The sequence below is a fragment of the Alosa pseudoharengus genome, unplaced genomic scaffold, assembly GCF_046254945.1.
Source record: "Alosa pseudoharengus isolate Yale_2024_CS ecotype anadromous, Long Island Sound unplaced genomic scaffold, YU_APseudo_1.1 YU_APseudo_1.1_scf_4, whole genome shotgun sequence".
Lineage (NCBI taxonomy): Eukaryota > Metazoa > Chordata > Actinopteri > Clupeiformes > Clupeidae > Alosa > Alosa pseudoharengus.
Window position 1 is genome coordinate 15,676,708 of NW_027468774.1, and position 21,004 is coordinate 15,697,711.

The 21,004-nt window shown below is 43.7% G+C and overlaps 1 protein-coding gene across 1 annotated transcript in view; it reads right to left on the reverse strand.

Annotated features, from left to right (window-relative positions):
• Positions 1–17,599, reverse strand: part of LOC143102997 (disintegrin and metalloproteinase domain-containing protein 11-like) — a 37,156-nt gene extending 19,557 nt beyond the window's left edge. Inside the window, exons 1-2 of the mRNA XM_076266780.1 lie at positions 17,140–17,599; positions 16,431–16,633 (exon numbers count right to left, since the gene is read on the reverse strand). Of these exons, the coding sequence (XP_076122895.1) occupies positions 16,431–16,633; positions 17,140–17,197 (261 nt within the window). The 5' untranslated portion in view covers positions 17,198–17,599. The remainder of the gene's footprint in view (positions 1–16,430; positions 16,634–17,139) is intronic.
• Between the last annotated feature and the right edge of the window lie 3,405 nt (positions 17,600–21,004).

Genomic DNA, 21,004 nt, shown 5'->3' on the forward strand with positions numbered 1-21,004 from the left:
GTGGATGAAGGGAGGAGAGAGGTGGATGAGAAAGAGGGACAGAAAGAGGTGCAGTGAAAGGGGGAGGATGGGCCGGAGAGAAAGCAGATCCATTAAGTTTATTACTCCCTTGTGTTTGTTATTTGACCAGATAGAAACTATGCATTCTCAGCAATAAAGCTAAAAGCAGACCCTCCTGCTGACTACATTAGCAGTTCTGAATAGTGGTCACATCCATCCCAAAACGGTAATTTTCTGAGCCATTCAGCAACAATTGATTCACACAGACAGACACATTCAAATCAAGGCGCTGAGTCAAATAAATTACCGTGAATGGCCAACCTTGTCAAATACAAACTCTTAAAAAAGTACACTGTCAGTATTCATAGCTGTTCTCTTCATGTTTTACTGAATAGCACCAAGAATATGCTGGCGTGGTCAAATTGTATTCATTCTCTCTCTCTCTCTCTCTCTCTCTCTCTCTCTCTCTCTCTCTCTCTCTCTCTCTCTCTCTCTCTCTCTCTCTCTCTCTCTCTCTCTCTCTCTCTCTCTCTCTCTCTCTCTCTCTCTCTCTCTCTCTCTCTCTCTCTCTCTCTCTCTCTCTCTCTCTCTCTCTCTCTCTCTCATGGAGGCAGAGGAGAGTAACAGAGAAAGAAACAAAGAGCTCTGACGATGTGTTGCTGTGCTGTGCTGTGAAAGGATTGACAAGGATAACCTCAAGCATCAAAAGGAAGACAGGAAATGTTTTTAGTACATTAATACTGTAGACTTTTTATCTCTCTTTCATCTAAACTTCAATTGGAATTGGTCACGGTGTTCAGAACTCGGATCCAACATGGCACAAAAAACAACACTCTTTGCCACCCTTTGCTATGACCTCAGCCCCAGAGTTAGGCAGGTGTTGCGAATGACAACGTGGTGAGCTGAAGCTAGTTCATGCCTGTCCCTGTTCAACAGCTCAGTGCAGCCTTCCGACACAGCAACCCGCTTTCATAGATTATGTAAGGTACAGTATGCATGAGAGAGCTTTGGATCATCAGATCAGTGTATTTAGCCATAGACCCCGTCCTGGGAAACAGCATCTCCAGCCGAGTGTTGTGTTTTTGCCCTTTAGCACGGCTGGCTTCCTGAATAGGGCTGGACAACATGTCCTCTGGAACCTGACCCTGCAGCGCTGCAACCCTGATCCCTCTCTCACTCACCCTCCTCTCTTACCAACAAACTCCTTCTCAGAGGCTCAGTGCACTAAATCCCGCAGATACGCTGACATCACAACATCAGCGGACAGTGGAACCTAGCCCATCTGGGTCTGCTGCAGGCCAGGGTCACTGGCAGCTGGGCTTCTGATAGGCCTGGCTCCGGGACTGACAACTGACCGATCCTTGCGAGAGGAAAGTTACCTGGTAGCCAGGCTAATGGGAACCCCTTCATAATAGTATATTATGTTATATGATGTTAAAATGAGATGTGCACACACTGACATCCAACCATCACCTGCTGGCTCGATGATTGAATGCAGTTCTATATGTCAAGGTTAGGTTAAGTTAAGATTTACTTCATTGTCCTGTAGGAAATTTGTTCTCTTCATTTTACCCATCAGGGGTTAGTGTGCACATACACACACACACACACATACTTGGAGCAGTGAGCTCACTAAGAGCACACACACACTAGGAGCAGACATACACACCCGGAACAGCGGGCAGCCCTTTATCCAGCACCCGGGGAGCAGTTGGGGGTTAGGTGCCTTGCTCAAGGTTGGTCGCATCACTTATGGTGCCAACAACATCAACGTTTCAGATCTGGAGCTCCAGGAAACATACCAAAGTACACTGCAGCATACTGTATGTGGCTTTGTGTAAGAGCATCTTCAAAATGGCTTTGTGTTCATGTGATCTACTAAAAGTGTGTTTCTTTGACTCTTGCTAAGTGGACACAACCATGAACCATGAAAGCCTAAAATATAGGTTCAGGCAAGTCTGACAGTAATGCTGAAGGGCATCAGGAAGTGGAAATCCCCAGAGATTACTAATGAGTAGGGGTGCAACGGACCAAAAAACTCACGGTTCGGACTGTTCCTCGGATCAGAGTCATGGATCGGATCATTTTTCAGATCAGCAAAAAAAAGTGGAAGTGGGTGCGCAATGGGATGTCGTAACGTGGCTCGAGCACGTTCAGCATGTATTTAAAACCCTTGTTTTGCACAACTGAATATGGCCTCATGTCTGCACCTATAAACACACCGATAGCGTTTGTGATAGCTTTAGCCCGGTCGGATTGTGCAGGAAGGGGCTGTTTAAATGCCGCGGTGATAAGCAGTTGTTGAGCCGCTTTAGGTTTCACTCCTGTTAGTGAAACACCGGGGTGACGTCGCTGCAAATGCGTGGCCATGGTAGATGTGTTTCCACTGCTGTATGGCTTATTCTTGTGCCACAGTGCCTACACACCGTCACGGTTTTATCCACTAACCTCTTTCCTTCATCATTCCGTGAAAATGCATGGATTCCAGTTGCTGCTACTGGAAGCAACTGAATCCATGCATTTCCACTGAATTATTTTTGGAATCTGATCCCTTATCATACCTGTTCTTTCATACTCGTCGCTCGACTTATCGTGACTAAATTCAAGATGGTGTCGAACGGTAAAATTCCTTAAGGTACTGTCTGTATAAATCGTCTTGTAAATGAACTACCAGTGCTTTTTCAAAGTTCTCCATGTCTTGTTTTAAATTTCAAGGCCCTTGGAAGTCTACCAATGAAGTATGGAGCTACTTTGAGCCTCGTAAATGGTGTAAAACAGTGATTTATTTGCATGGCTAGGCCGATGCCCGAGATACCACAACGAAACACTGTGTTGGTAGCATTGGCTAACTAGCGCCAGATTTCTGAGTGCAGGGGACAAGCCGAGGTGAGCTATGAGACATACGTTCACACTAGGTATCATGTTTCAACACACTTTAGGTCAATATCACACCGGAATTCTCCTTTAATGGGAAACCAAAATGCTCCCAAACAGGGGATTTAAATGACGCGGGGCATTCAAGCTCCTCCGTTTTCCTCCGCTCGCCATGACCACGCTGTGTGTGGACTGAACATGCGCATAATTGTTTTTTCATAAATCAATCCGCGGATCATGTGTGTGCCGAACCGAAATAATTGATCCGAACGGATCACGGATAAATTATGATCCGTTGCACCACTACTAAGGAGTGTCTGAAAGTATTTCGCCACTATGGATATTCATACCTACACATGACAATAATGATGACTCTCTACAAGTCATCTATGCCATGGGCGCTGATATAATTGGAGTAAAACTCTATGGGAAGACAGAAACCACGTGTGACAAGGTGTGTTCATTGAAAGACCAAGTCAAAGAACACTGGTTTAATATACTAAATATAGCTGCAAGCGGCAATAGCGGGCCCAAGCATCTACAGTCCACGATCCGTGACATTTCGGAATCCAACAAAGCACTGGCATGTGGTGCGTTTGTCTGCTACTTTGAGCCTCGTAAATTATATAAATCAGTGATTTATTTGCATGGCTAGGCCGATGCCCGAGGCACCCCCAACAAAAAACTGTTGGTAGCATTGGCTAACTAGCGTCAGATTTCTGAGTGCAGGGGACAAGCCGAGGTGAGCTATGAGACATACGTTCACACTCGGTATCATGTTTCAACACACTTTAGGTCAGGGGTCGGCAAGTAAATTTGGGCGCGGGCCAGTTATTTTACTTAGCCAATAGATGGCGGGCCAGAGGATAGGCTAATATTTAAACGCCGCTCCGGTGGATGACCTGTTAGTCAACAGGCATCTACACGGAGAATGGATAAAAATAACTCATGGAAAATAACTCATTAACCATGGATGGGCCCATAGATGGTCTACTTGAATAATTACATGCTCTTGATTAACTCTGTTTTATGTCCCCTTTCATTATTGTGAATAGTAAGCCTAGGCTACAATAATTTTGGCAACGATAGACTGTTTAACACGGAGCCTTGTTTATTTTAGGCCTAATTAGGATAGTCTATCTTACTTTTATTCTTAAATACTTGGTTGACCCACCTCCTGACATGACAATGTTACTATGCTTATTGTTTTCCTACAATAAATATTAGCGTGTAGAGTGAGGAGCAAACTACAGATATAAGTTAGGTGATCAAAAAGTCTAAAGCATGAAGTTTTACCGCGAAAGTAAAGCCTATAAAAAGGATGGGAAAGAATTAGTTTGCGTTCATCTTAGCCGGTTTCACAGATGCAAAGCCCGTGTGTCTGATCTGCAATGATGCGTCACTAAGACGAAGCGGCACCTTCAAGGTGGCCTATCCACTCCCGACAGAGGCACAAAAGCGCAACATGCGCTGGCAGAGGATCAGGGATCAAAGGACCGGATCATAGTGTCTGGTGTTCTTTCTCATATTTGTTTAAACACACATGGTCTGATTGGTAAATAGGCTATTTGTAAATGATTTGAAGAAAATTGGACTACAAGAATAATCTGGCGGGCCAAATAATATTGCTGGCGGGCCAGCTTTGGCCCGCGGGCCGCCTGTTGCCAAGTCAAGTCAAATTTATTTATATAGCACATTTCATACACAGAGGTCATTCAATGTGCTTTACATAAACAAAACCAAACAATAATAACAAATAAAAGCATAGAAGGGCAATATAGTCAAATAACAGTTAAAAGGTAAAGATCATAATAAAAAGAAAACATAAAACACAATGGCAATATTTTTGAGGTGGTAAAAAGCTGATTTAGTTATCACTTTCATGTTGCTGTTGAAATTGAGATCACTGTCAATTAATACACCAAGATTTTTAACAGTATCCTTTGCCTCCATGGTGCTTTTATGTTTGTCCTTAACTTTCTTGAATTGTAATGGAGCAATGTTTTCCATAATGTTTGCCATTTTTGCATTAAAGTGATCAAATAAGTTTTCTACAGAGTCTGACAGTTGACTTGACTTTAGTGAAAGTGCTTGCTCAAAGAGAGCACTTGTCTGATCATTTATGATTCTCCTTTTTACCATCATAGCTGTGTTTTGAGTGTGATAGCACATAGACACATCAAAGAACACGCAGAAATGATCAGATAAGGCCAGGTCTTTAACAGCTGTAGAGACATCGAGACCCTTTGTGATAACAAGGTCGAGGGTATGGCCGAGAAAGTGTGTTGGCCCCTGTACATGCTGTGTTAGGGAGAAAGTATCGATTAGTGCAATGAATTCCTTGGCATAATTGTTTTCAGGATTATCCACATGCAAGTTTAGATCCCCTGATATAATAAGACAGTCAAACTCTATCCAAACGACTGATAGCAGTTCACCTAGCTCTTCAAGAAAAACTTTAGCTGAATGTTTTGGAGCCCTGTAATTTGTCAGTAATAAAATCTGAGGAGAAGACTTAATGCATGCACACAGATATTCAAATGAAGTAAAGTCACCGAATGACGACTGATTGAACTGAAAAGACGTCTTGAAAATTGTGGCTATCCCCCCACCTCTTTAATTTGTTCTGGTAGCACTCAAAAAACTAAAATTTGGGGGAGCTGATTCGATGAGAGTAGCAGCACTGTTTGCTTGATCAAACCATGTCTCAGTTAAAAGTAAAAAAATCAAGGTTGTGTGTGCAAATTAGATCATTAATTAAGAATGATTTGTTTGAAAGAGATCTGATATTTAGGAGTGCTAGTTTTGCTGTAAGTGTTGGGGAAATATGATCCATGGGGGAAATCTGAGGTTGATGTGGTACGGGTAGGAGATTGGACTGGTTTACCCTATAAGCTCAATGCATTTGTGTTCTATTTCTTGTCAATACAGGAATAGAGAATGTCATGGGCTTACTGGGTCCCGGCATGTTCTCAAAACTACTGTCAGTACCATTTATATTGCAGGGACCCTGAGAATATCATGCAATACAGTCATATAATTGTCCCCTGCTGCTGCCATCAGTATTTTCCACTGCACATTCCATGGTATATGCCGGCTGAGAAAATGAACTAAGAGGTTGCTGCTGCTTAACCCTCATAGGGTGTTCGTTTTTTTGTTACACAGGAGGTGCTGCCGGGTCTAGTGGACCCATTGCATTTTAGGCCTTTTAATTCAATCAAACTTTTTTTTTTTTAAATACTCACTAGATGGTTACTTCATCCCAATTGCAAGTAATATAAACAACACATATGTTAAATGTGCTGCCTTTACCTTTGTTAAATCACAATTATGAATAGAAGTGCCACTCGTTTTTGTTTATTTTTGTATTAAAATATAACAAAATAAGGAAATGCATAATGAAACAGGCATAACTGGAAAATAATCAACAATTATACAAATGAAGCAAGTTTTATTTATTTGAATTTCATTAGAAATAGAACATACTCAATAACATCTGTCTGAATAACACATTGAAGCCATTGAACATGGCAATTTTATACCAGACTATACCACACATGAGGGGCAGAGTCTCACTGTGTGTGTATTGCATATGTATTTTTTGATAGGGGATGGCATGAAAAGGTTAAAGAAGAATTGATGTCTTGTGCATGAGTGACTGCCAAGCATGTAGGTCCTGGTAGCATCCGAATCACATTGGCAGCCATGCAAGGGGGTTCATTTCTTGAGCAGGAAGACCACAATTCTACAATTTTTTGACATCCATATGTTGTCATTTGCAAGCTGCTGACAGTCTAGTCTAATGTCTGGCTGCTCAATGGCTGGTTCTATGGCTGGCGGCTCAAAGGCTGGTCCTGCCGCTTGCTGCTCATTGGCTGGTCCTGGGGCTGGCTGCTGGTGGGCTGGTCCTGAGGTTCGCTTGCGTTTTGGAGCTGGCTGACAGGCTGGTCCTATGGCTGGCTGCTCACGGTCTGGTCCTGAGGCCTGTTTGCGTTTTGAAGCTGACTGACGAGCTGGTCCTGTGGCTTGCTGCTTATTGGCCGGTCCTGGGGCTGGCTGCTGGCGGGCTGGTCCTGAGGTTCACTTGCGTTTCGATGTAGGCTGACAGGCTAGTTCTAAGGCTAGCTGCTCATGGGTTGGTCCTGGGGCTGGCTGCTTGCGGACTGGTCCTGGCTGCACACGGGATGGTCCTGGGGCTAGCTGCTCACAGGATGGTCCTGGGGCTGGCTGCTTGCGTGCTGGTCCTGGGGCTGGCTGCTTGCGGGCTGGTCCCAGCTGCTCACAGGCTGGTCCTGGCTACTTGCGGGCTGGTCCTGGGGCTGGCTGCTTTGGGCTGGTCCCGGCTGCTCACAGGCTGGTCCTGGCTGCTTGCGGGCTGGTCCTGCATGCTCACGGGATGGTCCTGGGCTCTTTTACGTTTCGGAGCTGGCTGATGCTTCTCCTCCTCTTCAAACTCAGTGTCGGACTCTAATTTTTCAGAAATGTTATCCTCACTTTCTGAAACTATTTGCTCTGCATCACCATCAAAACCCTCTGACACACTGACACACACACACATACACAGGACCTATGATTTCCACACTTTAACTAGTTCCGGGTCCAGTGGACCCGAACATCCTGTGTGTAATATAAATGTGAAGGGGGGGTATGCAGGGGGGGTTCATTGAAAATGTTTTCTGATTTATGTTCCTCACAGAAAATGAGCCAAGGTCAATGACTCTTAGTTTAAAAAAATTATTATTTGTATCATTTTTATTAAGCTAAAAACTGAAAACGGGTCCCAAAGACCCGAACACCTTATAAGGGTTAAGAGATCCTTCTAAACGGGCAGGGGGAGGGCGAGGGGGAGAAGGTGCCCTTCGCTTCTTTGGTGCTAAAGATCTTGGGCTAGTAAAACTCTGCATGGCTACTGGTAGCAGTCTCTCCATTCTTGCAGGGAACATCATGTGCTTGGGTGGGGATTGTGATGGGTATTCAGGGGATCCTGTGGAGTTTGAGTGGGTGGTGGATGACGGGGTGGGAATGGTGATGGGAGATTAGGGGGGTTTGTGTGGCCTGGGGAGTTTGATTGGGTGGGGACGTGATTGGGTGTGGGTGGTGATGGGAAATCAAGGAGGTTGGGGTTTAAAATTGATCCAGAGTCTCCATCTCCCTGCTGAGGTTCTGGGAAGTTTGTTGCAGACGCTCCACTTTCAGCAGGTATTCCAGTAGTGTATTCCATGTTGTTGTGTCTTTGTGGTGACAAGGAGTCGACAGAGGTGGGGAGGGGTATTGGTACTGGTGTTACAACATGACCCTTCCTCTCTGATAGCCTCTCAGCAGCTTTAATAGGTGCTATCTCCTCATGCTCATCACATCCATTTGTTTGCTGAGATTCCAGGGAGTTTGACGCCAGTGAAAGCACCCATCTTATCCAAAGCACCCATCTGATACCCATGCTATCTCCTCATGCTCATCACATTCATTTGTTTGCTGAGATTCCAGGATGTTTGACGCCAGTGAAAGCACCCATCTTATCCAAAGCACCCATCTGATACCCATGCTATCTCCTCATGCTCATCACATCCATTTGTTTGCTGAGATTCCAGGGAGTTTGACGCCAGTGAAAGCACCCATCTTATCCAAAGCACCCATCTTATCTTGTCCAGTGGACATGGCTGGGCATTGTTGAACTATACATAGAGTTGTTTTACAGTGTCCAGAGTCCAGATTGACAACTGGTCCATCCATTCAGATTTATGATTTCTTTTTTTTTAGGCTACATTTTCCAAAGTGAAAATTAAACTATCATCTTGAATGGGAATTTGTGTTTTTTTCTAGTGAATCAAGTTATATATTTATATCAAGTTATATATTTTTCATAGCATCACTAGCAGTTTTCTGAAAATGGCACTGAGCTAAACCAGAGATTTTCTAATGTGGAGACACAGCACTCAAAAAATACTCCATAGAAATGCATGGGGCTAGTTTGTCACGCCAATATGGCAGTTGTCTACACATATCCCACCCCTTCCTCGGCAAAACATCGACATGTGAATACATTGAGCCAATCATGTGGTGTGATGTGAATACATTGAGCCAATCATATGGTTGTGAAGACATCGTGCCAATCATGTGTTGTGATCTCGCCGCTGGAGCAAGATTGGTGTCGTGAAGCCTTGCGCATGCGCAGTTCGACCCAAAGACTGTGCCCGATGAGTGCCCATAAAACGTTGGTATATGGCCGCAGAGTGGAGGGACTTGCCTAAAAGGACTTTGGCTAAACACATAGGTTTTCCAACACATATTTTAGTCTATAGTCATCTACTTTGAGTTACAGCTTTGCTTTACAAGACCTGGTTCCAGGCCTCAATTGTGTTTCAAGGCCACTTCAAGTGACCTAGAGGGCCCAAATGTGGGCAGTTCCAGAGATGTATATTACCGGCTCAAAGAAAAAACAACATGCAAGCCTCTGTAACTCGTTGCCAGTACATCATGCAGTCACACTGACTGTTTCTGAGAATTCTACTGGGTCTTAGCTTTCAAAAGAGGTCAAGCATTTGATGAGTATGTGGGAGCAGTGTCCTCCTAAGTAGATGATGTGCAATGTCGGGCAAAAAAACTCAAAATGGGGCCATAATAACCACCCTGTTGCTGGCAATAGAATCATAAAGATCAGTTGCTAGTTTGACATTTGTAATTGTTCTTGCACATGAACTAGGCTGGTAGCTATCTATCCATCAGAGTGGAATCTGGAAATAATTTCATTCAGAAAGAAATTATGACTTAAAGACTCACCAATTCCATTTAACTACTTAGGCAAAGTAAGGCCACTTCATTTCCTCACATACTGTAGCATAGGCTACCTGATCGAGCTAGGCAAGATAGCTTCTACAACATGTCAAAAGTGACAATCCCTGTAAATGCGCACTTTCTCTCCTGTGCCTCTGCTTCGCCGAATTTGAACACTCTAGTTTTGGCTCAACCAGCTATCCCTGCTCACTGAAACTATGAACGTGATCGTTAGATCTTCACATTTAAAAAAATAAAATAAAAATCGCGAGATACCGGATCTCCTTTATAAGGGCAGGGATGGTAACTTTTTTGTAGGCGAACTTCCGAGATCTATAGGTCGCTCAGACACATGGGTGGACTCTATGTAACCAGAAGAGCTTCACAAACACACTGATATGTGTCAATTCAACATCGGTAATGGACAAAAATGTTTAGAAACGCTTTTCCACCAAGAAAAAAACTTGCATACTGCTTTTTCCTAATTCACTGGTTTTGTATGAGCTGGATTATACATCTATCAAACGTATTATGAATAAAACAACATGGTTATTCCGTTACTATGAGTTCTTACCGACATTTCAAGACCATTTATGCTGGGTCGGGATATTGCCATCGACGTACAACCAAGAATGAAAGGTACAGAGACACCAAGTCATCAGGGGAGGGGGGGGGGTCATTTTATAGCATTTTGATATGATGCATAGTGATATTAATCCTAGGTTCTGGACAAAATAGCCTAGACATCTAGACGCACCCTAGCGGCAGCAAATTTAATTTGCAACCAGGGTAGTCTAGCAACTCTCCGTTGGCTTGCAGGCTGGAAAAATGTAACTTCTATCAGGCCAATCACATCGTGTATGGAGTCGGCGACGGTTCCGCATGAATTTCCTGCTACTTGAAAACAAAGAAGATGGCTGCTGCTGCTGGCGAACAGTGGTCTTTGAATCGCAACTCGACTTAAGCTTTTTTTAAATTGGCAAACTAGCCAACTAGCTCCGCTGGTGGGAAAATGCGTGGGACTATGAGTTGTAGCGCTATCCTATTGCTTGCAGAGAAAATTTGAAAGACAACCGTTTATCCCGCCCCTCGGATTGAGCAGTGCCAATGGTAAGTTCCCAGACCCTACATCTTTTATGTGGGTCTGGCCCGTCAGGCTAGGACAAATTTATAATTGAGACAGATTTAAAAATATAGTATAAAAATATAGATTCTGCACTAGACATATTGGTTCAATGCACACATGCATATGCAGACAGTGATCATCGGAATCTGAGCAGATATTAAAATGTGTCAGTTACCACAGCCCCCACCCCCTATGGATTAAATATAGTGTGATGTTACTCCCACTGGTAAGCATGACAGGGCATGGCCCCCCATGACCCTCCTTATCAAGCTAGTGAGGCTACAAGCAGGCAAACTTTCATGTGCGCCAGGGTTTCAGGTGTCCTGGGAATCGTCCCCGAAAAATAATTAAATCACAAATAAATCTTGACAAAACCAGTATGACCATATTTATAGTAAGAGCTACTCTAATAGAGTACATAGTCTCTACATAGTTCAAATTGTGTGATCTAGTTGTCTACATTTGACTGCTTCTATAATCCCAGCATTGGTTGTGATTATTGCATATCCAGAAAGTGAGGCAATTTTATTTATAAAGAAGAACAATATCCCATTTATCCTTGTATGCTCATAGAAGTGTATTTCTGTGTCCTTTTCTGATAAATAATGTAATTGGTGAATAAAACCCTCCATTCCATCCACCATTCACACATTAGTTTGTACCAAATTTTTAATCAGAAAAGACTGAATTGTTGGACTTACTGAATGCCTCTGAAGAGCAGAGCTTGTGGGGCATTGGTGTAATATGAAAATGCCTGGTGTGGCCACTCCTCCACCCCTGCCAGATGCAGTGATGACTCATCCCAAGTAAATGTACAAGATGAATGAAACTCTTTTTGGATGCAGATGCGTTGAATTCAAGAGAAGTATTCTGGTATATTCCAAGAAATTATTCTGTATTGACAGGATCTAGAAAGGCCCTAGTGTTTCACATTCCATGTGTTATTCACATTCCATGTGTGCATGTGCATGTGTGTGTGAGAGAGAGAAAGTCCAAAACAAAGTCCACAACAAAGCATCCAATAGAAGGGTTGGGTGTGGGGGGGGTAGAGGCAAGAGCTTGTAATGCCCATCCATACTACTGCCTTTAGGAAGAATATCCCACTTGCAAGTTCGGTGTATCCTACCCTCCGACCTTCAGTTTCTCAAAGTCTCAGACATCGCGAGAAGCAGGATCAGTTTACATCCTGCATCCCCAGCACAGAGGCAGGCTAACGAAAAGCTTGCGATTGTTGCAAACGTGTGTATAATGGCAGAGCCGGCAAATAAGCAGCGAAAACCCTTGACGGAAGATGCAAAGAAAAGGAAAAGAGCTTCAGACTGAACGAGGGCTCGCACACGTATTGACACGTACAGACGGTAGGGGGAGCTTCGTAGAGAAAAAGCATCAGGCTTGCCTGGTATCCCTGTAGAAATATATTTCTGCAACACTAACACACTCTGCTATGCCATACTGTCACAATTACTTAACTAAGCTATTACTGTCTACTCAGCCCCATACTGCATTTTTGCAAATTGTGTATATATGCCATTTTGTACATATGGGTATCTCATAATCATCATGTCCAACAAAACAAACTGTAATGTTTGAGCCATGGCAGACAAATCCCAAATAATAATAATAATAATATTAATAATAATAATAATAATAATAATAATAATAATAATAATAATAATAATAATTTAAAAAAAAAACAATAGGGACTTGCGCCCTTCGTTGCTCGGGCCCTAATTAACAAACCTTCAGGAAGTATTATGATATGTAACAATGGGATACTATTTGATTGTGGCCAACCATTTTCAGGTAAGCACTCCACCATACCACAACATAGAAAAGCTGGCCTCCATTCTGATTTGCCCATTTCATTAATTATACCTGTAAGAGATCTTTTCTCTTATTCGTTTTAACATGTTTTCCCCTGCACCAGCTTTCACAGGTGACCCATCAGGGCATCTCTTCACACTTGAACAGGCTGCGCTAATGGACCTACATTAATGCTGGATGGCACTCCACATCAAACTCAACAACTGCTGTGCTAGAACAAGTCCATGGGGTTGAATTACACCCCTGCAATAACTGTTATGCCAAATCACACTCCACTGCGTTAAACACCACTGTTGGTGCTGCTGCTGACAAAAACAAGAAGCTGCCCCCAAAAAAGTTGCTACACATGTTGCAAAGTCCCAATAGTAGGGGAGACAATCCCAAAACAAAAATTGTGGAACAGAAGCGAAGTCATCGTGCCAAATGTACAGTACTAATTGGGAGCAAGCAGACAGTGGTGGAGGCATTGTGAGACAGCCATTACACTGTGTTTCCGAATGCTGCTACTAGTGAATTAGCATGATTTCCCTGAGAGTGACACATGAAATATTTACACGGCCTCGTCACACAGAAGAGCCAGTGGACCGAGAGAATCCAGTTAGGATCACTTGTGTGCAATTACAGCAGGAGACGTGGAGACACCCAGATAGGGCAGGTGGAACAATGGAGGGAGAGCAGGGTGGAGGGAGGGGTGAAGGAGGACAAGAGGAAGACATGACAAATGGACAGACAGACAGACAGACAAGATTGGTTGTCAACAAGATATTCAAGAGTTGAGCAAAAGTGAGTGAGTGAGTGAGTGAGTGAGAGCAGTGGTCTACAGTATACCCACTTAAAGGGACAGCAGGCAAGCCTGATGCTTTTTCTCTACGAAACTCCCCCTCGCTCGGTCTGAAGCTCTTTTCCTTTTCTTTGCATCTTCCGTCAAGGGTTTTCACTGCTTCTTCGCCGGCTCTGCCATTATACACACGTTTGCAACAATCGCTAGCGTTTCTTTAGCCTGCCTCTGTGCTGTAAACTGATCCTGCTTCGGTCGGCGGGTACAATACACTGAACTTGCAAGCGGGATATTCTTCCTACAGGCAGTAGGGGCGGGCGAGAGAGTCTTCACGAGAGAGTCTTCATTCGCCCTGTAATGAGTCATTTAACCATATACGGACTTATGAAGATGAGTAATTAACACAAAAACGTTGCCTGGTGTCCCTTTAAAAAGCATCACCATTTCAGTATACCCACTTAAAATAGGCAAGGATACATATTAACATTTGGGGTTGATCACAGTATACCCACTACAGCTAACTAGACTACACCACTGAGTGAGATAGAAAGAGAGAAGAAGGCAGTTCAGGAGCAGATTCCTGGCCAATGCAGCACTTTAACGCACACTGGCCTGTTTAAATATTAAAGAGGACATACTTCAACACAGAGCTAAATAATGAAGACAGAGGGAAAGCGAGGAGCAGGGTGAAGAAAAGCAAGGCGACAGGGGGGAGGAGGGGAGGAGAGGAAACAGGGGGGAGGAGGGGGGGAGAGGAAACAGGGTGGGGTCCACTCATATTAAGGCAGGATATCTGAGCAACTCCCCGGATTTATACCATGAAACAGATATGATTCACAGACACACTTCAACACACCAAAAAGATAGAGGACATTTCTACTGAGCATACATACCCCACTGCACAGATAGAGACACAGATGGCTGGAAGGTTCTGGACATTTACACATGCATGCTGTACCATTACAACAGGTGTCGCACGTATTGGCAGTACTCAAAGCAGATCACTAGAACCAGCTGTACATTCAGCAGACAAAATCTGACAGACTAAATGTCAGTATCAAATGCACATTCCATAGAGACACGAAGCAAGCGGTCCATGGGAGGAAAACTCTGTGGGGAGCACGGTTTCTCTCTCAAGCACTGACAAAAACTATCAAAGCTACCTGAATACTAGCAACAGCGGATGAACAGGCTGAGATCAGCAAAGGATAAAGTGTATATACCGGATTTAAAGCAACACCAAAGAACTTTCCCTCTGTCGCACACACGCAATTTGTTTATCCAGCACTGGCTTTGCAAATAACGATGTCCACAGACAAGGTAGAATATGTTGCACGATTTATGAAAGTACGATGTATTGCGACATATGCAAGACAAATTTGTAGTTTCTTATGTCTCATTCCATCGAACTACAGATCCGCTACCCGATCTGGCAAACTTACATAGTGCGGTTATAGCCGATAGAGGGCCGCAAAGCGAATGCAGAAGTGCCGTTCACCCTGTTACAAGTTGATGAACCACTGAAAACATTTTGGAAACATTATTTTAAGGTACAAAAAACTCTTTGGTGTTGCTTTAAGGAAGACTGCATTGAGTGAGCTAACATCAACATTGACCATTTCTTTGCAGCCTATATGCTCCTGGAATACAAATGAGGGCTCGTGTCTGCTACCCTGACCATTCTGTCCACAACTGCAGTCTATGCCCACAATCTGGACCCAAATACTAACTCTCTAGTCACCCCATGACCAATGCCAGGAATTATACACAAGGTTCATGGGAGTGACACTTGCCCAGTACTTAGGTCAAGCAAAATCACATATACTCTAGAAGAGACTAGAAACCTGACAAATTGGGAAGAATGACCAATGGAGTGTAACTGTAGTCACTGTGAGAAGACGCTGCTGTGTTATCTTGATCAAACTGGAGACCTAGTGCACATCCCTATCAGTGGGTCACTGGATTACACACCCCTTAGTAGGAACCATGCCTCTCTTAAAATGATTGCTTAAAAAGTAGAGCTGAATGAAAAGGAATTGGCCATGCCAGCCATTTCTCATGGCTCCAACTGTCCAACACACCATTACATTTCTTTACTACTCAGTCATACGCATCGTCCAATTATTTCCCATTGAGTCAATGCATGCTTTTTCAGGCAATGCATGCCTTACAGGCCGGACCACTCAGTGCCAAATTGAACCGCCTTGGCTGGAGGTTCTCAGTGCGGAACACAGACATTACGTTAGCGCTCTGGAGGACCAGCATGGTCCCCTCACGCTTCTGTCCACCAAACACCAGACACCTCGCACTGACTCAGTGCAGCCTGGTTCCCATGGCAGACTGTGACTCACACTCAGCCGTTGTGGCGGCCAACACTCCATCCGCGGAGATGCCCTCCTGGAGCTCCCTGCTCGGCTCTGAGCCGACACACCTCTCTCTAGCCCTGCCAGGTGCACCCCTGGCCCCTCAATTACATGTGTGATTAGTCATTTAGTAGACTTTCTAATAGCACAGTTTAGTGCGGCTTAGTAAATTACCAGTATATATTGCTCCTGGGTGCTGGATTGCTGCACCACACTTATGGGTGAAGTAGACAAGTAAACAAGATGACCATTACTAGCTGCAAGTTGGGTTGGGGACTGACTATTTGTGATCATGTTTTACTGCTTGTGAGGGAAGGGAGTCATTTTTGTAAGGTGTGATAAGATTAAATGACCAGAAAGTGCACCACAAACATCTACAACACAGTCTTGATGAAACAGAACAGAGATGAAAATCGGCAACATGCCCCCACTACAGAACCAGTAGTCTTTCATACACTTGCACTGAAAAACAAAGCAGCAGGTTGATATACACAAGTTGCGTTAGCCTATTTCATCATAAGAATACCCTAACACGCACTGATAACTTTAAATTCAGTCTTCTGGGTGCAGATAATGGATCAATTCATGGATATCCATTACGCGTTTCCATTCATTAGCTTTAGTGTGAGTATGGGTATTCGACTTCAGCAGCAGACAAAATTATGTCAACAGCTACCTGGGGGAATTTGCTTACCGTTGTAAGACCGCTGTCTGGGGTGTCCCTCAAACGGGTATCGAGGTGGTGGTGGGCTGCCTCCCCCTCTGAGTCGCGCTGCAGCAAGAGCCGGTGAGGGTGGACGAATTCCTCAGCCACCGCGCTACTCTCCCCCCGCTCTTTCTCCGGGAAAACCCAGTCCCATACATTTGCATCCCGCGCCAAAGACTGGTCACTACCGTCTGTAACACAACAAGGAATAGATATTTTATTATCTCATGTTGACTGATTGTTGGTCCATTTACAAGCTAATCGGGTTTGTACAGTCTTGGGGATGGCGATGGACTACACTTTTCATGAACGGAAAGGACAATAACGTGTGTGCATTTTTTTTTTTTAATAATTGGTTAAATGTGTCTATTTCTTAAGATCTATTAACAATGTGAGCTTGGGAGCGAGTGTTCTGCGGCTAAAATGTGTTGATGCAGCAAATCTAGCGCAGCGAATGGGTCGTGCTGGCTCGCGAACAGCGGCGGGGGTTTGAGCGCTGCTCGGGGTTTGGCACCGAGGCAAGAACCCCCAGCTGTGAATCTTTGTGCAAGAAAAACGATTACTGGGGCAAAAAATAAACTGTGTGAGGGGGAAAAGTGAAGGCGTAATAAGATTTGTTTTACGACGTCACCCTCCCTTTCTCTTATCTATTTGGCTCAACCTTTCCAGCCTTCTCCCGGCTCCCCCGGTCGCTTACCTGTCACGGAAAACCTCGCGCTCACTGCAGCAAACACAAGGCACCGCACTGCGAGCATCCTGTTCACATAGTCCCGTGCTCCCACATTGAGCAATAGCGCTGTGAAGAGGCGAATTCACGATGAAAAACGACAAACGACCGCTGCACAAGGAAAGGCGAAAAATGAGTAGCCTATCAAAATGCTGGTGAGGAATATCTGTTTTGGCGACCCTCCTCTCCTGTTTTACCGCTTAAAACCTATGCAGGCAGGCGCATTACGGTTAAATCTGAGAAGGGGTGGCGCTGCAGTTAAAAGAAAAATACATGGTAGTGAAGAATCGATCAATAAAACATTTGTTGGTTAAACAAATGTGAAAATCAGTTACTTGGCAGGCGACATGCACGTATGATGGACATGTTGTTTGTAGGTTGTGTGTAGCCTATAAGTGTGCGTGAGTATGCGGTATGCGGAAACGCGGGTCAGTGGGAAAAATGAACGGCTCTGCGGTGGAGAGGGCACGTGGGACCTGGAGTACCCTCCCTCATCTGGCATCTTCCTCTATCTCCAAGCATCCCTTTTCCGTTGCCATGCAGCTCTCCGCCTTGACTTCAATGCGACAACCTGACACAGGCCTTCTAGAGAAGGTAGAGGAAGAAGTTGTTGACAGTAACAAGAAGATTGACTAGCTGACAGCTGGGTTCTACTTCACACCAGAAACACAGTAGAGAATCATGGTGTTGTGAAAGAACACAGAAACCAGGTCAGAAGAGTATCTCTGAAAGGCTGAGTGGGTGTATAGGATGGGTTGATGTTAATTCTATACAATGTGTATTGCCATCTGATGGTGTCTAGTCAAAGAGAACCATGTGATACACACACACACAATGGTTAAGCCAACACGAAAGTCAGTGTAATTTGGATAATTCTGAACTATACTATAAAAATGTAAGTGTCAAGAAAGTGTGTGTGACTGATTTTGAATGACCTAGCATTGCTGGATGGAGGTATCATTGTTACATCATAATAATAGCTGGAGTAACACTGAACTCAAAACCCATTTTTTTTCTCCCATTTTGGAATGAAACAGAGGGAGCACTGATTTTGAGTTCCCCCCCCCTCTCTCTCACTTTCTCTCATTCAGTCTGCTCTCTGATGACACACAGCAAAAAGGTATAAAATATTCAGCGAGCTTCTGCTGAAACACTCAGACAAGCTCCATTAGTGTGGCAAAAGGCAGTTTGACAGATGCACTATAGTGCGCGCGCGCGCGCGCACACACACACGCGCACGCGAACACAACACACACAGATACAACAGAGATGTTGGGCACTCATTGATCTCATTGTTACATCCTTGCCAAAAATGTTGAGGCAGTGACAATGATGAAAAGATGAAGGAGGTTCCTCTTTGTCCCCTCTCTCTGCTCTGGGAAAAAGAGTCCACATTACTCTGAGGGGAAAAAAGAGTCCACATTACTCTGAAGGGAAAAAGAGTCCAAATTACTTTGAAGGGAAAAAGAGTCCACATTACTCTGAAGGGAAAAGCACTTCCTTGGCTCAGTCCCCTGATGGATGTGGCAGTCAGGCAACATTGCCAGATCGCTTTATCAGATGCATACAGTCACTGGGCCACTGACACAAGGCAGCTACCAGGCAGTCATTTGCACTCAATAGCCCACCAGGAAGGTGAGATGATAAACTGTTCTTAGTTCAATTTGTCATGTCTTTCTTTTTTACTAAAGATCTAGCGGCCATGTCATGTCATTAACAATTTATCGGCTGGTCCCTGAGAATGAGGTCAGTTTCAAGCATCTTGTCCATCCATGAGAATGTTATTGTCTGCATGTTGTCCAGTCAACACACAGTTTGCTCAAGCTCAGCAGATTGAGGTGCTGATGTCCAACATCTTCTGTCATCTACCGTGTTTAACATACTAGCCTTGATGGAGGTCCTTCATTTTCTCAGTCCATTTCTGGAAGATTACCCGTTTCTATTCCAAAATGGTTGCTTATTTGGTGGCTTAACCGAGCAACCGTCTTTTAATCACATTCTTTTAAAAAGCATGTTATTGCCATGTTATTATCAGATGCTCCTTTCATGTACATGTACAGTCATATGTATAAACTTTTCTCTGTGTGGTTACTGTAGGCAGTGGCTGTAAGTACTGTGCACTGTGCATTGTGAGCATTATCATATTAGGATCCATTAGGCCGACGCAAGATCAATAATAACAATATTCTAAAGTTATATACCAATGGTTGCGCAGTCATTTCTCCTCTGAGCCAAAGTCTAAGAGCATACCGGGAAAGTGTTAAGGATTTTATATAGTCCAGATTGGACTGGTCATCGAGTCTGGTCAGTTTAAAGGTGCAGGTTGCAGAGGAGCAGGGATCCAAACTGTTTGTAAACAACACACAACCAAGATATGGGAACCCATGAATAAATGAATACTAAAGGTCTGGGACAACAATATATTGTGTCATATGGACCCAAGATTTGTACAGTACTTCTACATAGCCATAATAATCAGGCGCTTATGAAGTTGCTGCAGCTGTTAATGAACTTGAAAGTCTTGAGGGGCCTCTCTGCATGTCGCTCCTCATGTAAAAACACTCTATTGCCTGAAAACTCCAACTTTCATACCCACTCATTCCCAATGTGTGTCGGACAAAGCCCTGACTCTTTCTGCTGCCAAAATATTGTGTATTACTGTGGCTTACTGTATGAGCAGGCCTACCTCAATGCATTGTCCTCAGCAACTGCTGCATGTCTGGGAATTTGTCAGTAATATGCTGCCCTCTGCTGTGCAACCAGATGTACTACATGCACTACCTTCTGCAGTGACAATCAAGCTGTCAGTCATTTTCAAAGTCATATGCTATGGATCAGAATTCCCATCCATTTAATTAGTTTCAAACAAACTTGTTGATGTTTTGACTGGATCTTTCTGTGTTTGTAGATTGAGTCTGTCTGCCCCGGCACTTTTACAGTTTTGGTAAGAAAATTGAAAAAATAGCCCTAAATAGCCCCCTTTCCACTTCTTGCAGATATATATACATACTTTCCTTGTAACTTTTTGTCAATCCAACTTAAGTACAATGAAACACCCAAGGTGTCAATTAAATCTGAAACTTTACTTTCTTGTCAATTTCATCCCAAAATACCAAGTTAACCATGCATGTAGAGACTGATGTATACATTAATGTATGTAATATCTATTTTGTGTTTATTTACAGGTCTAACTTTAACATGCTTCCAAACCATAACAGTGAAACTCCCCTTATGATGGAAAGTACCCACCTATTAAAACATCAGTTGGTCTGTTTTGTTGTAAGATAAAATGTAATTATCTTATTCCTGTCTAACTTTGTCTTATTTGACTTGGCTAACTAGGCTACATATTCGCAGCGGCCATTGTAAGCCAGAAGTAGCCTACTGGGTACACTTGCCATCACACCTCAGTCCAGCTGGCGGTAATGCACTGCGTTTGCAAACTGACACAAAAAAAAACAGAAGAAGGGTTCGCTGGCCATAGACAAAATAAATGGACACAGGAACCCCATAGACTTCGACAGAGACAAATGAAGTCAATTCGAACCACTTTTCTGGTGATGGCTTGTTGTACTGTACAGCTGCTGCGCAGCCTCAAACTGAGCTTGACGACGTAAATGGGACGTGAGCTACCTGTCTGAAATTTGTTTCTCTTCTGGTAGCTGCGCCAAGAGAAATCTGAATCAAGCGTACTGTAGATAAAGAAATAAACCGTTGACCGTGATTGAAATTAAGATAGTTTTTTTCCCATTGCCTATTAGTTTTCCCCCTGTGAATATAGTTATACCTCGTTGCCCCAACTTCATTATTTAACTACATATAGGCTACTTTTCCT